General features: G+C 43.7%; 2 protein-coding genes across 4 annotated transcripts in view; one reads left to right on the top strand and one right to left on the bottom strand.

Moving 5' to 3' along the window:
* Positions 1-6,176: 6,176 nt before the first annotated feature.
* On the bottom strand, positions 6,177-8,268 carry mrpl47 (mitochondrial ribosomal protein L47). The gene is made up of 7 exons (XM_024420907.2): positions 8,111-8,268; positions 7,798-7,937; positions 7,617-7,677; positions 7,422-7,518; positions 7,162-7,292; positions 6,756-6,851; positions 6,177-6,619 (listed from the first exon to the last, which is right to left on the bottom strand). Exons 1-7 carry the CDS (start codon positions 8,239-8,241, stop codon positions 6,508-6,510), a joined length of 768 nt encoding a protein of 255 aa, XP_024276675.1. The 5' UTR covers positions 8,242-8,268; the 3' UTR covers positions 6,177-6,507.
* Positions 8,269-23,027: 14,759 nt separating this feature from the next.
* LOC112250612 (ubiquitin carboxyl-terminal hydrolase 13) overlaps positions 23,028-26,535 on the top strand; it is a 60,536-nt gene continuing 57,028 nt past the window's right edge. For 2 of the 3 annotated variants that reach the window (XM_024420905.2, XM_024420904.2), the window contains exon 1: positions 23,029-23,340. In XM_024420905.2, the coding sequence (XP_024276673.2) occupies positions 23,230-23,340 (111 nt within the window). In that variant the 5' untranslated portion in view covers positions 23,029-23,229. Of the gene's footprint in view, positions 23,341-26,535 lie in introns of all 3 variants that reach the window. The other variant, XM_024420906.2, reaches the window with a different exon arrangement.

Below are 26,535 nucleotides of genomic sequence, written 5' to 3'. Positions count from 1 at the left end.
TCCGGAGGATGATCGAACACAGCCCGGAAACGGCGGGTGAACTCCAGGTAGTGGCCCATTCCAGACGGCATTGGCCCACTCCAGGGCCCTACCCATCAGGCAGGAGACGAGGACACTCACTCTCTCCTCATCCGAGGGAGCAGGCCGAACGGTGGCCAGGTAGAGCTCTAGTTGTAGCAGAAATCCCTGGCACCCCGCCACCGCTTCATCGTACTCCCTCGGAGGCGTGATGCGCAGAGCGCTGGCACCGGATCCCACTGGAGGAGATGGTAGAGTTGCTGGTGGGAAGGTAGGTGAGGTAGTAGGGCGAGCACTCCTCTCCCAACGGTCCATCCTCTCCATCCTTTGATCCATTGCTGATCCGATGCGAGGATGGAGGATGGATGGACGTATGATGAAGGACTCTCTCCTCCATCGTGGGGAGAGGGGTGGTCGCTGCTCCTGCTGACTCCATCTGGGGGTGCGGGCTTCTGTAACGGTGGGTGAGTGATGGGTGAGGAGTCAAACACAGAGAGCAAAGTAAACGGGAAAAAATGCTTTAATGTCCTTAACAAAGTAACAGGTTCAAACATGGGTGAATGCCCTAAAACACAAACCCAAAAACCTAGTTACACAACCCGGACAGCGAAAACCCAAAACCGACGATACACCACATACGTAACTAACACAACAAGCCCGCACAAACACCAGCGAGCAAAACTAACTTAAATAACACCCATCCCAAAACCCCAACAAGGAACAGGTGAAAACAATTAGACAAAAACAAACGAAAAGGAAAAAGGGATCGGTGGCAGCTAGTAGACCGGCGACGACAACCGCCGAGCGCCACCCGAGCAGGAAGGGGAGCCACCTTCGGTGGTATTCGTGACACAGCAGCCATCACAACATCTATTTTCTGTGCTATGAACGCCAAGCCAACCTTATTGAAGCATAAATCACTTGTTGGCCTATCCCCCTGGGCTGGCACAAATCTACTACTCACTGGAATCCTCTTGGGATCCCTCACTCTTGATCCATCCTACTCAACTTTCTTCACAGCCTCAGCATGACACTTTCTGCACTGCATTACTCTGACTATGGCCATTTCAACTTGCCTCTCTCACACTGGACACTTTCGATCCCCAGCAACATGGGCACCCCTACAGATGACACACAACGTTATCCACCGAAACTACACACTCCTCTGTCCCATGTCATTCTGCACTCTTCCCACATCTTGGAATCTCCCTCCTACACACTGTTGCGACATGACCATCAACGTTGCACATAAAACAATGCAGTGGATTCGGCACAGAAGGTCTAACAGGATAACTGATATATCCTAACATGACTTTGTCGGGTAGAGGCTGACGCACAACCTAAAAGGACTGACAGTGACTCCTCTGTTTCACCATGCTCCCCACCAGGTCTGTGACGCACCAAACGGCGGGCGTCACAAACACCTGGAATCTTCAACCAATTGCACTTAACACTACCCCAGAAATCACTCCTTTTTCAATGGAGCCTCTCTACTCCCTAAGGTGGGTGAGGAAATTTGGCCTCCTGTCCCCGGGCCTCTCCAATACTACCACTGCACCATCGAGAGTGTCCTGACCGGTTGCATCATGGCCTGGTACAGGAATTGCTCCGACCATGACCGCAAGACCCTTCAGCGGGTGGTGAAGACGGCCCAGTACATCACTGGGACTGTGCTTGAGGATGGCACACAGCATTAGGAAGTCCTCACACACCCCAGCCACAAGCTGTTCTCTCCCAGACGGTATCAGAGCATGAGGTCTGATACCAACAGGCTCAGAGACAGTTTCTATCTACAAGCCATCAGACTGATGAACACTTGACCTGGGCTGACCACCTAATCTGATTCTCTGCACCTTTTTAGCACGCCCACTCACTCATGCACACATCCATATGCAGTGCATTCGGAAAGTATTCAGACACCTTGACTTTTTCCACATTTTGTTACATTACAGCCTTATTCTAAAATGGATTAAATAAAACATTTCCCTCATCAATCTTCACACAAAACCCCATAAAGACAAAGCAAAAACAGGTTTTTAGAAATGTTTGTACATTTATTACAAATAAAAAACAGATACTTTATTTACATAAGTATTCAGACCTTTTGCTATAAGACTCGAAATGGCATCCTGTTTCTATTGATCATCCTTGAGATGTTTCTTCAACTTGACTGGAGTCCACCTGTGGTAAATTCAAATGATTGGACATGATTTGGAAAGGCACACACCTGTCTATATAAGGTCTCACAGTTGACAGTGCAGGTCTCACAACTCCTTATGTAACTGACTGTCTGAACTCTTGCCCATTAGCCATCCAATTTCTGGCATTCCATTGAAGGATTAATACTATTATGAAAATGAACCAATACATGATTCCTGGCTGGACTGATTCTCAATCTTATTGAGGTCATCCTGTACAATTTCCCATGTCAGTCCTGTGATCCCAAGGTACCTCATTGCCTCCTCCACTATGATCTTCTTCTTCTTCTTGATTGCTGCTGTCACTACGTCACGCCAAACCTGCATCCCGATCTGCCCTGGATTACCTGCTCTTCTAGGTGCCCTTGACTGCTTCTGCATATGCCATTTTTCACTTATTCCTCACCTGCTACACTTCCAACTGTCTTTTCATCAATAAACAACCCAGAATATGCCGCACTATGGCACCCCCGCAGTTACAGCACTTTAACTGGACCGTCTCCAAATTCCCCATATGCACGTTTTCCCCCACACTTCTCCTATTGCCTTTACACACTGCCGCCACATGCCCAAACATTTGAGTTATAGCGATGCAATGGTCATCTGGAGGCGCCTGGTCGCCCTTCAAGTGGTCCTTTATGTCTTTCATGTTAATCATTTCTGGAACTCCTGTAATAACTCCCATCATCCACTGCCATCCAGTCTTATCCGGCATGCTACTATCAACCACAAGTGTTTATACCTGCTTGGGTTTGAGTTCCTTCTCATGCTGTTTAGCATTGGAACACACCACCACCAAACTTCCATCACAAAGAACAGGCTCTGAATAGTAGCGTTTTTTGATTTCGTTTGAAATTCATGGTATTTGCGTGAATTTGGTTAGTGTTTTTGTTTTGGTAATTAGTATTAATTTGTTAATCCAAAACATATTTTGTTTTTGTGGTATTTTTTACTATGCCGTACAGTAGATGGCGGCAATACACCTTATGAGTGTAGACATAGTTTGGGAAACCCTGATATAGAGCCTTTTGTATTCTCTGCTTTCACCAGGATCTAACATTTTTTGGCCCAAATATGCCAGTCTAGAACCCAGGTACAGTATGTCTGCAAAGCACATGCACGTCTCCTATGGTACATGGGCAGGGTTGGGGTTACGTTACCAGAAAAAAATATTGTAATCAGACTACAGATACTTTTGAAAAGCAAGATGAGTACTTTGAGGATTACTTTTACATTCAGAAAGGATGTTTGTGAATTCTTTTTTTGACACTTCTCTGTTTTCTCAATGACATTCAAATCAAAATGTGTTTGATGGATTGTGGGAAAAGAACAGGAATAGGCTTTTGTAGGCTACAATCCAAGCTATGTCTTACAATGGTGTGACTGCTGTCGGCATCCAAAGATTACCTAGCTTAAATAAACGCTTGGAGGTAAGGATGACAGCAGTGGTGGAACATTCTTCCCCCTAAAGTCAGGACAGAGTAGTCCCTGCCCATCTTCCAAAAACGTCTGAAACCCTAACTCTTTGAATAGAGGCTCCTTCAAAAGAAGCTGCAGGGCTATAGAAATAACAACTATATAAATAATAGCATTCAAATACATTATTTCATACCTTACTGTTTTCCTTTTTCATCAGTAGTTCTGGTCAGGTGAAGCAGATGCTAAACTACAGGACTGTTTTGCTATCACAGACTGGAACATGTTCCGGGATTCTTCCGATGGCATTGAGGAGTACACCACATCAGTCACGGGCTCTATCAATAAGTGCATCGAGGACGGCGTCCCCACACTGACTGTACGCACATACCACAACCAGAAGCCATGGATTACAGGCAACATTTGCACCTAGCTAAAGGGTAGAGCTGCCGCTTTCAAGGTGCGGGACTCTAACCTGGAAGCTTATAAGAAATCCTGCTATGCCCTCAGATGAACCATCAAACAGGCAAAGCGTCAATACAGGGCTAAGATTGAATCCTACTACACCGGCTCTGACACTCGTCTTATGTGGCAGGGCTAGCAAACTATTACGGACTACAAAGGGAAGCACAGCCGCGAGCTGCCCAGTGACACGAGCCTACCTGACGAGCTAAATCACTTCTATGCTCGCTTCAAGGCAAGCAACACCGAGGCATGCATGTGAGCATCAGCTGTTCCGGACGACTGTGTGATCACGCTCTCCGTAGTCGATGTGAGTAAGACCTTTAAACAGGTCAACATTCACAATGCTGCGGGTCCAGACGGATTACCAGGACATGTGCTCCGGGCATGTGCTGACCAACTGGCAGGTGTCTTCACTGACATTTTCAACATGTCCCTGATTGAGTCTGTAATACCAACAAAGCAGACCCCCATAGTCCCTGTGCCCAAGAACACAAAGGCAACCTGCTTAAATGACTATAGACCCATAGCACTCACATCCATAGCCATGAAGTGCTTTGAAAAGCTGGTAATGGCTCACTTCAACACCATTATCCCAGAAACTCAGTCCCCTCCTGTACTCCCTGTTCACCACGACTGCATGGCCAGGCACGACTCCAATACCATCATTAAGTTTGCAGACGACACAGTGGTAGGCCTGATCACCGACAACGACGAGACTGCCTATAGGGAGGAGGTCAGAGACCTGGCCGGGTGGTGCCAGAATAACAACCTATCCCTCAACGTAACCAAGACTAAGGAGATAACTGTGGACTACAGGAAAAGGAGGATTGAGCATGCCCCCATTCCCATCGACGGGGCTGTAGTGGAGCAGGTTGAGAGCTTCAAGTTCCTTGGTGTCCACATCACCAACAAACTAGAATGGTCCAAACACACCAAGACTGTTGTGAAGAGGGCACGACAAAGCCTATTCCCCCTCAGGAAACGAAAAAGATTTGGCATGAGTCCTCAGATCCTCAAATGTTCTATAGCTGCAACATCGAGAGCATTGACTGCATCACTTCCTGGCACGGCAATTGCTTGGCCTCCGACCACAAGGCACTACAGAGGGTAGTGCATACGGCCCAGTACATCACTGGGGCTAAGGCTGCCAGCCACCTAGGACCTCTACACCAGGCGGTGTCAGAGGAAGGCCCAAAAAATTGTCAAAGACCCCAGCCACCCCAGTCATAGACTGTTCTCTCTTCTACCGCATGGCAAGCAGTACCGGAGTGCCAAGTCTGGGACAAAAAGGCTTCTCAACAGTTTTTACCCCCCAAGCCATAAGACTCCTGAACAGGTTATCAAATGGCTACCTGGACTATTTGCGTTGTGTGCCCTCCCCAACTACTCTTTTACGCTGCTGCTACTCTCTGTTTATCATATATGCATTGTCACTTTAACCATATCTACATGTACATACTACCTCAATCAGCCTGACTAACCGGTGCCTGTATATAGCCTCGCTACTGTTATTTTTCACGGTCTTTTTTACTGTTGTTTTTATTTCTTTACTTACCTATTGTTCACCTAATACCTTTTTTTGCACTATTGGTTAGAGCCTGCAAGCATTTCACTGTAAGGTCTACTACACCAGTTGTATTCGGCGCACGTGACAGATAAACTTTTATTTTATTTAGTTGTGGTCATTATTTCCAGATCAAATGGATTACCATGCTACACACACATTTAACTGTTTTTATTACATCATCAGCTACATTTGTGACATCACAAAGCCAGCTGGTTATTTGTCCCTGTTAAATAGATTTTATACATTAAATTATATTCATAAGTCCAAAACAAAGCTATTCTAATATGTTTCTATATCACTGGCCTATAGTGGTTTCATCATTGACCATACCTGGAATGGAAGTTCAAGATCTGTCTTGTAATGTCGATAAGTGTTGAAGGTGTACAACTCGAACTTTGATGTTAAACAATGTTCAATTTCATAATTAGTTTTTGCCACACTTGTCTGAGAAGTCAAAAATTATGAAGACAATCCCTGTTCAACATAGACAATAATGTTCAGAATACCTGCTGTGACATTTGCTGGTATATCAGAATATTTATTTACCTACAATTTATTGTTGGAGCTATCTTTCGACTTACACAATTTTAGTTATGTTCAAGGACACATTTTGAATTATGTGGTTTAAAATATGGCACACAGTGTCTGTACATCACTTTAATATGAATAACCATAATCAAGGCATCATGATACAGAAGAAGACAAATGCCAGTTTACCAACATGTAAAAGTACATTAAATAAAAGCTGATGACAGACACGTTTATGCAAAAAAACAGGGGATACAGTCACATGCTCCAATGTTAATTGCAGGAGGGTGAATGTTTCTTGGTCAATGAAGGTCTTCATGATGACTGGGCCTTCATTTGGGGAAACTTCTCCTGGAGTACGGTTTGTTTTTCTCTCTCCTTGTTCTGTATTCTGGTCTTAGCACGGAGGTGTTTCTCTAGACGAAGCCTGGAAAAAATAAAGACAACTTGTGACAACAGACGATTGCATTTGCCCTTGTGAAAGTGTTATGCAAGATGTGATATGAATAAGTGCTCTGCTTGGAGGTACGGTTATAAACGAATGCACGAACGATGTTCCTTACCTTATGTGGGGGGTGACAAATAATGGTGTGTAGAAACGTTTGCGTTTGTATCTCTTGTTCATGTACCAAGGAAGGGCATGCTCTCTAAACCGGTACCTAGAAAAACATTTAAGATCGCAGAGTTAGCAATGACAATCAATCTTACCATTTGACACGTGAAGTAACACTGAATATTTTAGGGAAACTGCCTTTGATTGCTTCAAGCAGGTAATTCCTCTCCCCCGATAGTTTTCCAAAGACGGTTCAACAACACTTCACTCAGTCTAGGCCAGGCTAACATGCTACATTTTGAACATTTGCTTAAAAATTGAATGGGAAACAAGTAAGGTAAAAGCAACATTTGGTTATTGTGGAAGGCGATACTTCTATGTATCATAGTGGTGTATTGTGTATGGAAGCTACGTACCAGTAGACCCGTCCAAAGATGTCCTTTCTCCAGGCCCCAGGTCTTGCTCTCTCCTGGCCTGTCTGCAGCAGGCGGAGGGCGTCTTCTCTCTCCTTCACCACTGTGTCTAGTCTCTTCATGGACCTTTCGATCTGAAGAGATACAGGTTGTCTCAATTTCTGTGTGTGGACGGTCACTAAATGACTGTGCTCTACTAGGAATATCTCAATGTTCAATATTAATGAACCTGTTCAGAAAACATAGGCCTATGTCATATTTACCTTCTTTAGGCGCTCTGGACTTGGCATCTGAATTCTTTGCCTTTTGGACTCCTGCTCAATGGTAAGTAGCATGTTCTTCTCTTTCAGGAGCACATACCTGTGAGAACAGTGAAAACAAGATTTTCACCTTTTAGTTTATTAACATTCATTCTGGAGGTCAGTGGTCTTCATTCAATGTCAACCTTCACTACTTGCCAGAGCTTATGTAAGTCTTCATTACTTTTCGTCCTTAGTTGCTTGGCAGTCCATGGTGCTCCTACAATTAAATCATTAAAATAATAACTGTTACACTCAGCTACTTACCAGTCCCTTAGGAGGAATTCATAAAACAAACGTTGCTTTGGTGATCAGTAGATATACTGGCAAAAAGTCTTACCTGACTTCACTGTTGGCTCCCCCCAGTTTTCAGGTATGTCGAAAAACTCCTCAAGTCCTCTTCTGCTGATGGTAGTGTGCAGAGGCCGATACTGGCCAACATGACAGTGCCAATTTGAGCTCAAAAGTGGATACGTTAACCTAACAAAGAGGGGAAGACAGCAGATTCAAGTACTGAATGGTAATCTATTCAGCAGCATCCTCGCCAGTCGCCATTTCATTATTCCTCTGTGCCATTATTATGAAATGTTAGTTACTAAGGTTCTGAAGCTAACGAACTAACGTTACGGTTATATTAGGTATTCGATTCTTACCTATCAAGATAAGACTGAGATTTGGTCAAAGTGAGAGCAGACTGTTGGACGGCTAACGATGTAGAAATCCTAAAAGCGTTTTGAAACTGTCTGCAAAGTGTCAAAACGCGTCCTACTGAGGTCGCCGCCATCTTTGCTATAATTCCCTACCCAGAATGCATCATTAAAATAAATAAAACAAAAACTCATTAGAAACACTTTTGGTCATTTTAATCATGAACAAAATAAAAATAAATAAATGTTAACATAAAACCTTTACTTTAGTATTCGCATATTTGTTTACCTTTGCAAATATGGCTGTTTTGGCTTCACATTGTAGTCACGGACCTATCACAGAACGGTATGCCTGGCCGCAGCAGCAATGGTGGGCGTGAGTGTTGTCTTTGGTCTGCTGCTAGGCTAAATCCTCTAAAATATGCGTTGAACTTGCTCAGCAGAACTGCAGCATGTACGGATCAAGGTAAATGGCAATTTAACGCTTGCATAGTCTACAATTACCTTGTTTAAAAATATATATATTTTTGGCAATTTCTTGTGACCTTGTGCCTAGTCCTGTGGCTGGCTAGCTTCCTGCTGTCACAAATTGCTAGTTTACTTTCAAGTGTCTCTTGCCGCTGCAAATAACAACATACGCGTCTAATTTTACATATATTTTTTCTCAATAGTTTACATGACTCGCTCGTGGTACTCATTAACTTGACTAGCCCTTGATCATGACTCTCAGTTCCATACATTAATGTTACACTTAAATCATTGGACGAAGGCGTATTCTGTATGGGGGAGTTTAGTTAAGAGCCCTGACTATCGGTCTGCACATTAAAAGTCTTTGCATGGTCAGTCTGCAGTTGCAGTACAGCATTTACTCTGCAGAAGTCAGAGCGACCATAGTTTTTGCCCGGATGACGCTGGGCCAATTGTGCGCTGCCCAATGGGAGACCCAATCACGGCCGGTTGTGATATAGTCTGGAATCGAACTACGGTCTGTAGTTACGCCTCTAGCGCTGAGATGCAATGCTATATGCCGCTGCGCCACTCTGGGGCCTTTGCAGAGCTGTTGTCAAGGAAGTGAGTTTGTTTTTATAAAGGACCTCCCGCCCCCACCTACCGTCAACCAATCATGTCAATGCCGAGCTATATGCGGGAGCCCTCCGCATTGTTACAACATTTGAGAGGCACTGAGCTTGATAAGGTATCTGCATGTTTCACAGGGTTGCCAGGTCTAGCTAAAATTAATAGTCCAATGACTAATCAAAACTCGGGCAAAAGGACTAAAAACTGGCCCATATAGTTGCCATATTTATGCAATAAAACATTTTTACATTACCTTATCGAGCGAAATAAGAAGGAATATCATTGTCATGACATTAGAAGCAAGATGTGATTTTCCTCAAAATAATAATAATTATTATATGTCGCAAGAGAAAAAATAATTAGCTTTTAACTCGCCAAATAATTTTCCATGAATGGATGTCGATTGAACTTGTTTGACTGTTATGATTAAAAGCAATAAGGCACAAGGGGGTATGGTATATGGTCCATTTACCATGGCTAAGGGCTGTTCTTAACTATGACGCAACACGGAGTGCCTGGATACAGCCCTTAGCCGTGGTATTTTGGCCATATACCTCAAACCCCCGGGGTGCCTTATTGCTATTATAAAATTGTTACCAACGTAATTAGAACAGTTAAAGTTTTTTGTTGTTGTCATACCCGTGGTATATGGTCTGTTATAAACTGGTTGGTTCGAGCCCTGAATGCTGATTGGCTGACAGACGTGGTATATCAGACTGTATACCAGGCTGTATTCAGGGCTCGAACCACATTTATAATTGTAAATAAATCCCCTTTGCACATGTGCATAACTATAGATAAATCCGACAGAAGAGTTTGAGTGATGAAAGTTGGCCAGAGGATCTCGAAATCTCTGAGCAAGAAACACTTGGATGAACATAAAAAACTAATGTTAAGCAATTTTCTGGCAACTGTGCTGTTATTATATGCCAGGTGTTAAGACTAAAAACTGTTATAAATGGCCTATTTCCGAGATGGACTTGTCATTTATATGCCATTGTAGGCTACCATTTAATACAATAAATATGTTGAAATGTTGATATCCCTGTAGCCTACCTGGAGCAGGCAAACCAATTGTATAAATACCATATAACATCAGTTTATTGTTGTTGTAGTGTCACACCCTGGTCTTAGTATTTTGTGTTTTCTTTCTTTATTTGGTCAGGCCAGGGTGTGACATGGGTTTATTTTGTGTTGTGTTTATGTATGGGGGTTTTTCGTAGGTTTTGGGATTGTGGCTTAGTGGGGTTTTCTAGCATAGTCTATGGTTGCCTGAGGCGGTTCTCAATCAGAGGCAGGTGATTCTCGTTGTCTCTGATTGGGAACCATATTTAGGCACCCATATTCTTTGAGTGTTTGGTGGGTGATTGTTCCTGTCTCTGTGTTAGTTTGCACCAGTTTAGGCTGTTTGGGTTTTTACGTTTATTGTTGTTGTATTGTTCGTGGTTTATCTTCATTAAAGATGTATCGAATTAACCACGCTGCATTTTGGTCCGACTCTCCTTCGACGGAAGAAAACCGTAACATGTAGGCTTATGTTATAATGACATTATTAATGGGCATGTTTAGTTAATTAAATTGGAAGTTATCAAAGCTCTATCGCAATTGCCGATCAGTTGTTAGAACTCATTAGGTTGACTGTAACAGTAGTCAGATTAAGCTACAGGTAATAATCACTGGCTGTTGTTGTCAAGCATATTCAGTTTTATATACAGTGCCTTGCGAAAGTATTCGGCCCCCTTGAACTTTGCGACCTTTTGCCACATTTCAGGCTTCAAACATAAAGATATAAAACTGTATTTTTTTGTGAAGAATCAACAACAAGTAGGACACAATCATGAAGTGGAACGATATTTCAAACTTTTTTAACAAATCAAAAACGGAAAAATTGGGCGTGCAAAATTATTCAGCCCCTTTACTTTCAGTGCAGCAAACTCTCTCCAGAAGTTCAGTGAGGATCTCTGAATGATCCAATGTTGACCTAAATGACTAATAAATACAATCCACCTGTGTGTAATCAAGTCTCCATATAAATGCACCTGCACTGTGATAGTCTCAGAGGTCCGTTAAAAGCACAGAGAGCATCATGAAGAACAAGGAACACACCAGGCAGGTCCGAGATACTGTTGTGAAGAAGTTTAAAGCTGGATTTGGATACAAAAAGATTTCCCAAGCTTTAAACATCCCAAGGAGCACTGTGCAAGCGATAATATTGAAATGGAAGGAGTATCAGACCACTGCAAATCTACCAAGACCTGGCCGTCCCTCTAAACTTTCAGCTCATACAAGGAGAAGACTGATCAGAGATGCAGCCAAGAGGCCCATGATCACTCTGGATGAACTGCAGAGATCTACAGCTGAGGTGGGAGACTCTGTCCATAGGACAACAATCAGTCGTATATTGCACAAATCTGGCCTTTATGGAAGAGTGGCAAGAAGAAAGCCATTTCTTAAAGATATCCATAAAAAGTGTCGTTTAAAGTTTGCCACAAGCCACCTGGGAGACACACCAAACATGTGGAAGAAGGTGCTCTGGTCAGATGAAACCAAAATTGAACTTTTTGGCAACAATGCAAAACGTTATGTTTGGCGTAAAAGCAACACAGCTCATCACCCTGAACACACCATCCCCACTGTCAAACATGGTGGTGGCAGCATCATGGTTTGGGCCTGCTTTTCTTCAGCAGGGACAGGGAAGATGGTTAAAATTGATGGGAAGATGGATGGAGCCAAATACAGGACCATTCTGGAAGAAAACCTGATGGAGTCTGCAAAAGACCTGAGACTGGGATGGAGATTTGTCTTCCAACAAGACAATGATCCAAAACATAAAGCCAAATCTACAATGGAATGGTTCAAAAATAAACATATCCAGGTGTTAGAATGGCCAAGTCAAAGTCCAGACCTGAATCCAATTGAGAATCTGTGGAAAGAACTGAAAACTGCTGTTCACAAATGCTCTCCATCCAACCTCACTGAGCTCGAGCTGTTTTGCAAGGAGGAATGGGAAAAAATGTCTCTCGATGTGCAAAACTGATAGAGACATACCTCAAGCGACTTACAGCTGTAATCGCAGCAAAAGGTGGCGCTACAAAGTATTAACTTAAGGGGGCTGAATAATTTTGCACGCCCAATTTTTCAGTTTTTGATTTGTTAAAAAAGTTTGAAATATCCAATAAATGTCGTTCCACTTCATGATTGTGTCCCACTTGTTGTTGATTCTTCACAAAAAAATACAGTTTTATATCTTTGTTTGAAGCCTGAAATGTGGCAAAAGGTCGCAAAGTTCAAGGGGGCCGAATACTTTTGCAAGGCACTGTACATATAATTAATATTTTATTCAGTGATTGAAATGATGACCCCATCTTCAGTAGCCTATTCCAGCAGGCTATTGGGAAAAACAAGCACTTCTTACCTCGAAATCGCCTCGCTATTTATATTGAATAAATGTGTCTGTAAATTTGAACAAAATTGTTCAGTTTACATCTTACCACATCTTGTCTAGGCTACTAGACTATCTGAAATGAGATGTAGACCTATAGACTACCTGTCTTTATCGAAGAAAACCATGGCGAAGTTGAATTACAATCATAAACCCAGATTTTTGTCTGTAGCCTATGCCTATTGAAATGACAAGTCAATCTTGCAAATGGGCCATTTATAACGGTTTGCAGTCTTAACAACGGATATATAATAACAGCACAATTGCCAGAAAATTGCCTAACATTAGTTTTTTATGTTCGTCCAAGTGTTTCTTGCTCAGAGATGTCAGAATCCGCTGTCCAACTTTCATCACTCAAACTCTCCGGTCGAATGTATCTATAGCTATGCACATGTGCAAAGGGGATTTATTTACAATTATAAACGTGGTTCGAGCCCTGAATGCTGATTGGCTGAAAGCCATAGTATATCAGACCATATACCACGGGTATGACCAAAAAATACTTTCTACTGCTCTAATTATGTTGGTAACCAGTTTATAATAGCAATAAGCCCCCCCAATGGTTTGAGGTATAAGGCCAAGATACCATGGTTAACGACTCTATCCAGTCACGTGTTGCTTCATGCTTAAGAACAGCCCTTAGCTGTGGTATATTGGCCATATACCATACTCCCTTGTGCCGTTTTGCTAAATTATAGCAGTCAAACAAGTTAAATCAACATCCATTGATGGAAAATGATTTGGTGAGTTTAATAAGGGCAAATGATCTTTTCTCTTGTGACACTAGAAAACAATGTCTACTATATGCCATGGCCTCTGTCACCAGATCTCAACCCAGTTGAACACTTATGGGAGATTCTGAAGCGGCGCCTGAGACAGCATTTTCCACCACCATCAACAAAACACCAAATTATGGAACATCTCGTGGAAGAATGGTGTCGCTTTGCTCCAATAGAGTTCCAGACATTGTAGAATCTATGCCAAGGTACATTGAAGCTGACCACGACTCCATTTTGCTGATACCTGCCTTACAGACAGAAGCTAAAACAAGAAGCTCCCACGCTGAGGTCTGTCCAACGCTGGTCCGACCAAGCTGATTCCACACTCCAAGACTGCTTCCATCACGTGGACTGGGATATGTTTCGTATTGCGTCAGATAACAACATTGACGAATACGCTGATTCGGTGTGCGAGTTCATTAGAACGTGCGTTGAAAATGTTGTTCCCATAGCAACGATTAAAACATTCCCTAACCAGAAACCGTGGATTGATGGCAGCATTCGCATGAAACTGAAAGTGCGAACCACTGCTTTTAATCAGGGCAAGGTGACTGGTAACATGACCGAATACAAACAGTGCAGCTATTCCCTCCGCAAGGCTATCAAACAAGCTAAGCGTCAGTATAGAGACAAAGTAGAATCTCAATTCAACGGCTCAGACACAAGAGGTATGTGGCAGGGTCTACAGTCAATCACGGACTACAAGAAGAAACCAGCCCAGTCACGGACCAGGATGTCTTGCTCCCAAGCAGACTAAATAACTTTTTTGCCCGCTTTGAGGACAATACAGTGCCACTGACACGGCCTGCAACGAAAACATGCGGACTCTCCTTCACTGCAGCCGAGGTGAGTAAAACATTTAAACGTGTTAACCCTCGCAAGGCTGCAGGCCCAGACGGCATCCCCAGCCGCGCCCTCAGAGCATGCGCAGACCAGCTGGCCGGTGTGTTCACGGACATATTCAATCAATCCCTATACCAGTCTGCTGTTCCCACATGCTTCAAGAGGGCCACCATTGTTCCTGTTCCCAAGAAAGCTAAGGTAACTGAGCTAAACGACTACCGCCCCGTAGCACTCACTTCCGTCATCATGAAGTGCTTTGAGAGACTAGTCAAGGACCATATCACCTCCACCCTACCTGACACCCTAGACCCACTCCAATTTGCTTACCGCCCAAATAGGTCCACAGACAATGCAATCTCAACCACACTGCCCTAACCCATCTGGACAAGAGGAATACCTATGTGAGAATGCTGTTCATCGACTACAGCTCGGCATTCAACACCATAGTACCCTCCAAGCTCGTCATCAAGCTCGAGACCCTGGGTCTCGACCCCGCCCTGTGCAACTGGGTACTGGACTTCCTGACGGGCCGCCCCCAGGTGTTGAGGGTAGGCAACAACATCTCCACCCCGCTGATCCTCAACACTGGGGCCCCACAAGGGTGCATTCTGAGCCCTCTCCTGTACTCCCTGTTCACCCACGACTGCGTGGCCACGCACGCCTCCAACTCAATCATCAAGTTTGCGGACGACACAACAGTGGTAGGCTTGATTACCAACAACGACGAGACGGCCTACAGGGAGGAGGTGAGGGTCCTCGGAGTGTGGTGTCAGGAAAATAACCTCACACTCAACGTCAACAAAACTAAGGAGATGATTGTGGACTTCAGGAAACAGCAGAGGGAACACCCCCCTATCCACATCGATGGAACAGTAGTGGAGAGGGTAGTACGTTTTAAGTTCCTCGGCATACACATCACAGACAAACTGAATTGGTCCACTCACACAGACAGCATCGTGAAGAAGGCGCAGCAGCGCCTCTTCAACCTCAGGAGGCTGAAGAAATTCAGCTTGTCACCAAAAGCACTCACAAACTTCTACAGATGCACAATCGAGAGCTGTCGGGCTGTATCACCGCCTGGTACGGCAACTGCTCCGCCCACAACCGTAAGGCTCTCCAGAGGGTAGTGAGGTCTGCACAACGCATCACCGGGGGCAAACTACCTGCCCTCCAGGACACCTACACCACCCGATATTACAGGAAGGCCATAAAGATCATCAAGGACAACAACCACCCGAGCCACTGCCTGTTCACCCCGCTATCATCCAGAAGGCGAGGTCAGTACAGGTGCATCAAAGCTGGGACCGAGAGACTGAAAAACAGCTTCTATCTCAAGGCCATCAGACTGTTAAACAGCCACCACTAACATTGAGTGGCTGCTGCCAACACACTGACTCAACTCCAGCCACTTTAATAATGGGAATTGATGGGAAATTATGTAAAATATATCACTAGCCACTTTAAACAATGCTACCTAATATAATGTTTACATACCCTACATTATTCATCTCATATGTATACGTATATACTGTACTCTATATCATCTACTGCATCCTTATGTAATACATGTATCACTAGCCACTTTAACTATGCCACTTTGTTTACATACTCATCTCATATGTATATACTGTACTCGATACCATCTACTGTGTCTTGCCTATGCTGCTCTGTACCATCACTCATTCATATATCTTTATGTACATATTCTTTATCCCCTTACACTGTGTATAAGACAGTAGTTTTTTTTTTTTTTTAATTGTTAGTTAGATTACTTGTTGGATTATTACTGCATTGTCGGAACTAGAAGCACAAGCATTTCGCTACACTCGCATTAACATCTGCTAACCATGTGTATGTGACAAATCAAATTTGATTTGATTTGATTTGATTTTGATTTATTCTGGCTCGTGGTTGCCCAACACCCCATTAAGACACATTATGTCGGTGTCTCCTTTATTTTGGCAGTTACCTGTACCTTATTTGGTGCAACAATATGGTGATTCCCACCTAAATAATGTGTTGCAATGCCTAACATCCCTGAACTTTGCTTTGCAGTGGCAGTACTCTGGGGAAGCCATGGGAAGCCGATGCTTGTCATCAAGCCCACTAGCTTCTATGACAGGAGGTTTCTGCAATTATTAGTAAGTAGCTAGTTATTCAGACTAGAACTAGCCTACTGCAAAATATAAACTATTGTTTGGTTTACAGACAACTGTCCCCAGCACTGAACCACAGAGTTCACTATCTTATTCACCCCCCCCCCACACACACTTTTCTTTCTAGAAATTCTATATCCTGCTTACTGGAATCCCAGTTGCAGTCTTTGTGACATCTGTGAATGTGTTTGTCGGTAAGTATGTGTAGATGTTTCCATTGATGTACAGAAACATTCCAATGTTTATATGTGACATGGATTACAATGACAGCACTCCAATACAAGCACGGCCACTTTTTTATGAACGTTTATGGAAAAACATGGTAAATGAGGAATTAAACTGAATATATTATTCTGTTTTTTAAGGTGAGGCTGAACTGGCTGAGATTCCTGAAGGGTATGAGCCTGAGCATTGAGAGTATTACAAGGTACTTCGAGCCCTTTGTCGCAGTTGTTTCCTCTTATCACAGTCCATGTCTTTTTTGGAAAAAGTGACTAAACATTTTATCAGAAAATTAAATGGAAATCATCTATAAACAGAGTTACTCACATAGGCGATCCTCTGGAGATTGCTTACAATCAGACTTGGGCAAAGTAGCTTTTGAGTCCTATTGTTGTCCCTATATTTGCAGCATCCTATCACCAGGTGGATCTCACGGACCTTCTATGACTCCCCAGTGAAAGACTATGAGAAAATGATGGCCCTGATTCAGATTGAGTCTGAGAAGGGCGAGATAAGGTGACTGTCACACAGTGAACATAGTGCCAACAATGACAAGCCAGTCTATAGGGAGGAGGTACGTGAACTGGCATTGTGGTGCCAGGACAACAACCTCTCCCTCAACGTCAGCAACAAAAAAAAGGAGTTGATTGTTGACTTCAGGAAGCATAGGACAGAAACATGCCCCGATTCACATCAATGGTAATGCAGTAGGGAGTCATCAGTTTTAAGTTCCTGTGCATCCACATCACAGAGGACTTAACTTGGACCAATAACACCACAACTCTTGTTAAGAGGCCACAACAGCGTCTCTAATTTCTAAGGTGGATGAAGAAATTCGGCATGCCACCCCGAGTCCTTTCCAAATATTACCGCTGCACCATCGAGAGCATCCTGATCGGTTGCATCACAGCCTGGTACTGGAATTGCTCCGTCCATGATTGCAAGGCCCTCCAGCGGGTGTTAAAGAAGGCCCAGTACATCACTGAGACCATGCTGCCACCCATCCAGGACATCTACTTGAAACAGTGCCTTATGTTTTATTATTTTTTATTGTTGCATTGTTGAGAAGGAATCTGCATGTATGCATTTGATTGGACGGTGTATACTGTGGGTATCCTGTACATATGACAAATAAAAACGTAACTTGCATTCCTTTTTTGTTTGTGTGAGCAAAACAGCAGGAAAATATAAAAGAAAACAGACAATGTTGACAATATAAATCTTTAATCTGTACACATTAATTTGCCAACAAATCCTATGTTTTTGTATCTGCAGACTGCAACAGTTAGAGGTGTGTAAGCAGATGAGAACGAAGGGAGATGAACCCTGGTTCCAGATTGAGACACTGGACAAGAATCTGGTCGACTACAACATTAAATCAAACGGTCCCACCACCCAGTGTAAACTGTCAGCGATCAGCAGTGGTGAAAAAAGTACTCAATTGTCATACTTGAGTAAAAGTAAAGATACCTTAATAGAAAATGACTCAAGTAAAAGTGAAAGTCACTACTTGAGTAATACTACATGAGTAAAAGTCTAAAGGTGTGTGGTTTTAAATATACTTAAGTATGAAAAGTAAATATAATTGCTAATATATACTTAAGTATCAAAAGTGAATCATTTCAAATTCCTTATATTAAGCAAACCAGACGGCACAATTTTCTAAATTTATGGATAGCCAGGGGCACACTCCAACACTAAGACATAATTTACAAATGAAGCATCTGTGTTTAGTGAGTCCACCAGATCAGAGGCTGTAGGAATGACCAGGGATGTTCTCTTGATAAGTGTGTGAATTGGACAATTTTCATGTCCTGCTAATTATTAAATTGTAACTAGTACTTTTGGGTAGCAGGGAAAATGTATGGAGTTAAAAGTACAGCATTTTCTTTAGGAATTTAGTGAAGTAAAAGTAAATGTCCAAAATATAAATAATAAAGTAAAGTACAGATACCCCCAAAAACGACTTAAGTACTACATTAAAGTATTTTTACTTAAGTACTTTACACCACTGGCGATCAGGATCACAGTTTGTATATTATTTTCTTCATTACTAAAATAAAGTATCTGTATACATTGAAATGCTGTTTTCCATCTTTAGACATCTAATATTGTATCCTAATGGGCTTCACAATTACAGTGTTGTTTATCAGGGGCACGTTCATTTGGCTAAATGTTTTACAATGGCACGTACTGAACGACCCATTCTCTTGCAGTGGTGCACGACTTTCTATTTCTCCCATTTGGCAGCAATGTTATGATGTAATTACAACGTTCCCGACAGCAGTAAAAAAAAAGAAAAAAAAGTAGCAGCCGTTGCTGTTACTTTTGCTGTGATTCCTTTAATTCTATTGTCAAACCTAAGAGTAGTGTCTTTGTCATAACCCATGAATGTCCACTAGATGGCAGTGCTGTGATGACATTGCTCCCTCCTTCATTCTTTACTGTCATGGAAACAGTCTGAGTGAAAGCAACATCCTAATGATCGATACTCAGTATATTTGCTTTACTTGTCCATTTTCATATCAATGCAGATGAGTGAAGCCACTTGGGACTATTGAGGTGCATACTTGGACTGATTACAGAAGTTTTGGTCAAATTAAATGAAAGGAAACAGACTAGGGTAAAAGTGTGTGTACACATATTGATATGATGCAGAATTGTGGTACAAAAATTAACAACAGATTCATCCTCTCAAATGTATGTAACAACTTTATTTCGGCGCTTATGTACTTAGTAGCAACTCTGAAAAGTCAGTGTGTCAGTGTGGTCAAATAAACTGGGGTAGCTGGGGATTTTAACAAGGCTAATCTGAAAACAAGACTCCCTAAATTTTATCAGCATATCGATTGCGCAACCAGGGGTGGAAAGACCCTGGATCATTGTTACTCTAACTTCCGCAACGCATATAAGGCCCTGCCCCGCCCCCCTTTCGGAAAAGCTGACCACGACTCCATTTTGTTGATCCCTGCCTACAGACAGAAACTAAAACAAGAAGCTCCCACGCTGAGGTCTGTCCAACGCTGGTCCGACCAAGCTGACTCCACACTCCAAGACTGCTTCCATCACGTGGACTGGGAGATGTTTCGTATTGCGTCAGACAACAACATTGACGAATACGCTGATACGGTGTGCGAGTTCATTAGAACGTGCGTTGAAGATGTCGTTCCCACAGCAACGATTAAAACATTCCCTAACCAGAAACCGTGGATTGATGGCAGCATTCGTGTGAAACTGAAGGCACGAACCACTGCTTTTAATCAGGGCAAGGTGTCTGGTAACATGACTGAATACAAACAGTGCAGCTATTCCCTCCGCAAGGCTATCAAACAAGCTAAGCGCCAGTACAGAGACAAAGTAGAATCTCAATTCAACGGCTCAGACACAAGAGGTATGTGGCAGGGTCTACAGTCAATCACGGACTACAGGAAGAAACCCAGCCCAGTCACGGACCAGGATGTCTTGCTCCCAGGCAGACTAAATAACTTTTTGCCCGCTTTGAGGACAATACAGTGCCACTGACACGGCCTGCAACGGAATCATGCGGTCTCTCCTTCACTGCAGCCGAAGTGAGTAAGACATTTAAACGTGTTAACCCTCGCAAGGCTGCAGGCCCAGACGGCATCCCCAGCCGCGCCCTCAGAGCATGCGCAGACCAGCTGGCCGGTGTGTTTACGGACATATTCAACCAATCCCTATACCAGTCTGCTGTTCCCACATGCTTCAAGAGGGCCACCATTGTTCCTGTTCCCAAGAAAGCTAAGGTAACTGAGCTAAACGACTACCGCCCCGTAGCACTCACATCCGTCATCATGAAGTGCTTTGAGAGACTAGTCAAGGACCATATCACCTCCACCCTACCTGACACCCTTGACCCACTCCAATTTGCTTACCGCCCAAATAGGTCCACAGACGATGCAATCTCAACCACACTGCACACTGCCCTAACCCATCTGGACAAGAGGAATACCTATGTGAGAATGCTGTTCATCGACTACAGCTCGGCATTCAACACCATAGTACCCTCCAAGCTCGTCATCAAGCTCGAGACCCTGGGTCTCGACCCCGCCCTGTGCAACTGGGTACTGGACTTCCTGACGGGCCGCCCCCAGGTGGTGAGGGTAGGCAACAACATCTCCTCCCCGCTGATCCTCAACACTGGGGCCCCACAAGGGTGCGTTCTGAGCCCCTCCTGTACTCCCTGTTCACCCACGACTGCGTGGCCATGCACGCCTCCAACTCAATCATCAAGTTTGCGGACGACACAACAGTGGTAGGCTTGATTACCAACAACGACGAGACGGCCTACAGGGAGGAGGTGAGGGCCCTCGGAGTGTGGTGTCAGCAAAATAACCTCACACTCAACGTCAACAAAACTAAGGAGATGATTGTGGACTTCAGGAAACAGCAGAGGGAACACCCCCATCCACATCGATGGAACAGTAGTGGAGAGGGTAGCAAGTTTTAAGTTCCTCGGCATACACATCACAGACAAAGTGAATTGGTCCACTCACACAGACAGCATCGTGAGGAAGGCGCAGCAGCGCCTCTTCAACCTCAGGAGGCTGAAGAAATTCGGCTTGTCACCAAAAGCACTCACAAACTTCTACAGATGCACAATCGAGAGCATCCTGGCGGGCTGTATCACCGCCTGGTATGGCAACTGCACCGCCCTCAACCGTAAGGCTCTCCAGAGGGTAGTGAGGTCTGCACAACGCATCACCGGGGGCAAACTACCTGCCCTCCAGGACACCTACACCACCCGATGCTACAGGAAGGCCATAAAGATCATCAAGGACATCAACCACCCGAGCCACTGCCTGTTCACCCCGCTGTCATCCAGAAGGCGAGGTCAGTACAGGTGCATCAAAGCTGGGACCGAGAGACTGAAAAACAGCTTCTATCTCAAGGCCATCAGACTGTTAAACAGCCACCACTAACATTGAGTGGCTACTGCCAACACACTGTCAATGACACTGACTCTACTCCAGCCACTTTAATCATGGGAATTGATGGGAAATGATGTAAATATATCACTAGCCACTTTAAACAATGCTACCTTATATAATGTTACTTACCCTACATTGTTCATCTCATATGCATACGTTGATACTGTACTCTATATCATCGACTGCATCCTTATGTAATACATGTATCACTAGCCACTTTAACTATGCCACTTGGTTTACATACTTATCTCATATGTATATACTGTACTCGATATCATCTACTGTATCTTGCCTATGCTGCTCTGTACCATCACTCATTCATATATCCTTATGTACATATTCTTTATCCCCTTACACTGTGTATAAGACAGTAGTTTTTTTTGGAATTGTTAGTTAGATTACTTGCTCGTTATTACTGCATTGTCGGAACTAGAAGCACAAGCATTTCGCTACACTCGCATTAACATCTGATAACCATGTGTATGTGACAAATAAAATTTGATTTGATTTGATTTGAGGAGATTGAGGAGGCCAGGTCATCTGATGCAGCACTCATCACTCTCCTTGGTCAAATAGCCTTTACACAGCCTGGAGGTGTGTTTGGTCATTGTCCTATTGAAAAACAAATGATAGTCCCACTAAGCGCAAACCAGATGGGATGGCATAAGACACGGCGGTTGGAACCAAACATCTCAAATTTGGACTCATCAGACCAAAGGACAGATTTCCACCGGTCTAATGTCCATTGCTCGTGTTTCTTGGCCCAAGCAAATCTCATCTTATTGGTGTCCTTTAGTAGTGGTTTCTTTGCAACAATTCGAACACGAAGGCCTGATTCACCCAGCCTCCTCTGAACAGTTGATGTGTCTGTTACTTGAATTCTGTGAAGCATTTATTTGGGCTGCAATTTCTGAGGCAGGTAACTCAAAATAACTTAGCAATTGCAGCAGAGGTAACTCTGGGTCTTCCTTTCCTGTGGTGGTCTACATGAGGCAGTTTCATCATTGCACTTTGTGGTTTTTGCAACTGCACTTGAAGAATTGCAACTCTGTATTGACTGATGTTCATGTCTTTAAATTAATGATGGACTGTTGTTTCTCTTTGCTTATTAGAAGCACAAGCATTTCGCTACACTCGCATTAACATCTGCTAACCATGTGTATGTGACAAATAAAATTTGATTTGATTTGATTTAAACTGTTTGCCCCCCTTAAAGTATGTGGGCAAAAATAGTAACTCTTTTAATTGCCCGAATTTATGTGGCATGTAGCCTGCGGCACAAAAGTCAAGAGGTGGAATGTGTAGCCTATTAACATTTGAAAAGAGAATAGTCAGAGAAAACATTGGTGGTGTAGCCATTTGTGTGTGGTTTAATCAATTGGGTGGGTGTGACCGCTCGAGTTACACCGTTCAGTGCGCTTCATGGTAAATTGAGCGATACCATTCTTTATTACACACGCAATTTGGTAGCCCTCGCACCTGTCAAGACCTTTTTGGTGTTTTTTTTTAATGAGTTCCCCCGTTATGTTTTCAGCGTCATATCCCTAGTCGCTGGAAGAATGTCGAGACCGAATGATTTAAAAATAGGATCTCTCCTCTTGACAGCCTGCTCTAATGACTCCCGTAGCATTGTAGTGCGAGAAGTAGGAATGGCAGGATGGCTGCAGATCTAGGAGAGCTGCTGGTCCCTTATATGCCCACCATCAGAGTTCCCAGAACAGGAGACAGGGTTTTCAAGAGTGAATGTGCCTTTTCCTACGATTCGCCCGTAAGTCTCCCAATATTATGGTGTGTTTGTGTGTTCCAGGCTGTCTTGTAAACTGCGCTAACACACGTGAATTAGCAAACGTTGCGCTGTTTTGTGTCTGGACCTGGGAGTTCTATGACCACCGTTCTCTTGAACTTGAAAAATAAATAATTATGTTTACATCCAGTGGAAGGGGATTTCCTTTGTTGAAAAGGCGCTATTTCAAATTCACACACGTAAAATCACTAGAATAGCGTTATATTGATATGGGAGTTATTGCTCACGGTTTTGTGTTTGAGAAAATAGGAGTTCTTAGAAATGGTGGTCCATCCATTTATTTCAATCTGAGTGTCTTGTCATCTGCCACTTCATTGAGGAGCGCCAAAACCTCTTGAGGGCAGTTCTTCCTGATGTCTTACCTCTAGGTGTGGAGCAGTCAGTGTAGCTTGTAATACATTTGGGTCCCCCATGGACCGGCTCCACAGGAGGTTGGTGACACCATATTTGGGGAGGACGGGCTTGTAGGTAATTGCTGGATCGGTATAAGTGGAATGGCATCAAATACATAAAAAACGGGGGAAAGAATTTTCTACCACCTTGCTAGGGTTGCTAATGCTACTTCATGAGGTTGTGGTGCACATTAAGCCAGGGGTAAGGGGGATACCTAGTCATTTGTACAACAATGCATTTCAACTGAATGAGAGAGGGTGCGGGGGGCTGCCATAATCGACATCCATGTCTTAGGCCCCCGTGGAACAGTCAATTAACTGCCTTGCTCAGGGGCAGAATGACAGATTTTTACCGTGTGAGCTCAGGGATTCGATTCAGCAACCTTTCGGTTACTGGCCCAACGCTCTAACCACTAAACAACACTAATGCGATGTGCAACATCTGGAAGCTGGCCGAAAATCGTAAAATGGTGGTGTATAATAGTTTTATTAAGATGGTACACATATCTTACTTTTTTATTTTTGTTACACCGACAAGCCATTCAATCGAGTTACGGCAACTGACCCCTTTACGGCCTTGAATGGAGGACGTTTTACGTACGAGTCGGCCCATGGGGGACACAAGTGTGTTGCTGGCTTAATACATTAGTCGGACGTAAAAGGAATAATAGAGCCATCTTGGGGTACTTACTTCACAAGACCGATTAACTGAAACACACACGTTATTACAGGCTTTAACGCTGAAGCTTGTGGCTCCCAAGTGTTTGGCTTTTTGGACTAATTATTTAACGTTTTTTGCTACCAAACATTTTATTAATGAGAATTGCCATTTTGAAAGTGACTCATCTGTCTGGAGTTCATCATGTCAGACTGGAGACTTGGGTTGGTTATTTTTATCCCTCGGCTTGAAGCTTGTGTGTCGAGCTACTTTAAGGTATGTCGCAGAGAGTTTTATGAGGGTCTATACTCCCAAGTACAGATATAGGTTAGTATGGAGGGTTATTTGTTGCCCTGCTACCCAAACTCCTTGCTCCTGCCAAACACTATGCCACGCCCACAGAAGTTAGTTTCTTCTCTGTAACGAGACTGGATCTGAGTACCTCCCTGACAATTTCTAGAATGCCAACACATTCTAACCATTATTAGTCCCAGAAACTGATGGTTTGGCCCAAAGCCAAATAACATGTTGGTGAACCGGCATTTTGAAAATTAATATGTGGATACCCCTTCAAATGAGTGGATTCGGCTATTTCAGCCACAACCGTTGCTGACAACGTGGCAACATCATAGGATGCCACCTTTCCAACAAGTCAGTTCGTTAAATTTCTGCCCTGCTAGAGCTGACCCGGTCAACTGTAAGTGCTGCTATTGTGAAGTGGAAACATCTAGGTGCAACAATAGCTCAGCCGCAAAGTGCTAGGCCACACAGGCTCACAGAACAGGACCACCAAGTGCTGAAGCGCGTAAAAATGGTCTGTCCTCGGTTGCAACACTCACTACCGAGTTCCAAACTGCCTAGGGACACAACGTCAGCACAAGAACTGTTCGTCGGGAGCTTCATGAAATGGGTTTGCCTGGCCGAGCAGCCGCACACAAGCCTAAGATCACCATGCGCAATGCCAAGTGGCAGCCACTGGACTCTGGAACAGTGGCAATGTGTTCTCTGCAGTGATGAATCACGCTTCACCATCTGGCAGTCTGACGGATGAATCTGGGTTTGGTGGAAACCAGGAGAACGCTACTTGCCCCAATGCATAGTGCCAACTGTAAAGTTTGGTGTTGGAGGAATAATAGTCTGGGGCTCTTTTTCATGGTTAGGGCTAGGCCTCTTAGTTCCAGTGAAGGGAAATCTTAATTCTGCAGCGTACAATGACATTGTAGATGATTCGGTGCTTCCAACTTTGTGGCAACAGTTTGGGGAAGGTTCATTTACTGTTCCAGCATGACAATGCCCCTGTGCACAGAACAGGGTCCGTACAGAAATGGTTTGTCGAGATCGGTGTGGAAGAACAATGACTGGCCTGCACAGAGCCCTGACCTCAACCCCATTAAACACCTTTGGGATGAATTGGAATGCTGACTGCGAGCCAGGCCTAATCACCCAACATCAGTGCTTGACCTCACTAATGTTCTTGTGGCTGAATGGAAGCAAGTCCCCACAATAATGTTCCAACATCTAGTGGAAAGCCTTCCCAGAAGAGTGTAGACTATTATAGCAGCAAAGGTGGGACCAACCCCATATTAATGCCCATGATTGTGGATTGAGATGTTCGACAAGTGTGTGTCCACATACTTATAGGGCTCTGCATTGAAGTTGCGTGTCAGTTGAGCAAGGAATTTTGCTGGTGGTAGGCAGTTAGTTAGGGCTGCCAGGTATCCTAGTGGTTAGAGCATTGGGTAAGTAACCGAAAAGTTGCAAGAACGAATCCCTGAGCTGACAAGGTAAAAATGTGTCATTCTGTCCCTGAACAAGGCAGTTAACCAGTGAACTGTTCCTAGGCTATTATTGAAAATAAGAATTTGTTCTTAACTGACTTGCCTAGTTAAATAAAGTTGAACTATTTGCACGGTCTGCAAAGCCACACTGGAGTTACACTGTTTCAAACATGAAACCATGTTCTAGGCGTATTTCAGAAAATAACATCCTGAATGCAAAAACACTTGATTTAGGCCTATATATAAATTGCCTGACATTTTATTGACTCAACCCTTGCTGACAAATCCCAATATCCTGGAATTCCAATATCCTTGAACATTTGACATCCTT

Source organism: Oncorhynchus tshawytscha, linkage group LG05 (assembly GCF_018296145.1).
Source record: "Oncorhynchus tshawytscha isolate Ot180627B linkage group LG05, Otsh_v2.0, whole genome shotgun sequence".
Classification (NCBI taxonomy): Eukaryota; Metazoa; Chordata; class Actinopteri; order Salmoniformes; family Salmonidae; genus Oncorhynchus; species Oncorhynchus tshawytscha.
This window is presented reverse-complemented; position numbering and strand designations above follow the sequence as displayed.

Excerpts from the sequence above, each read along its gene's own strand:
- mrpl47 (XM_024420907.2), bottom strand. The coding sequence starts at position 8,241 with ATGGCGGCGACCTCAGTAGGACGCGTTTTGACACTTTGCAGACAGTTT. Across the intron at positions 7,938-8,110 it reads TCTCAGTCTTATCTTGATAG|GTTAACGTATCCACTTTTGA; the intron begins GTAAGAATCGAA and ends CCTCTTTGTTAG. Across the intron at positions 6,620-6,755 it reads TTTGTCACCCCCCACATAAG|GCTTCGTCTAGAGAAACACC; the intron begins GTAAGGAACATC and ends TATTTTTTCCAG.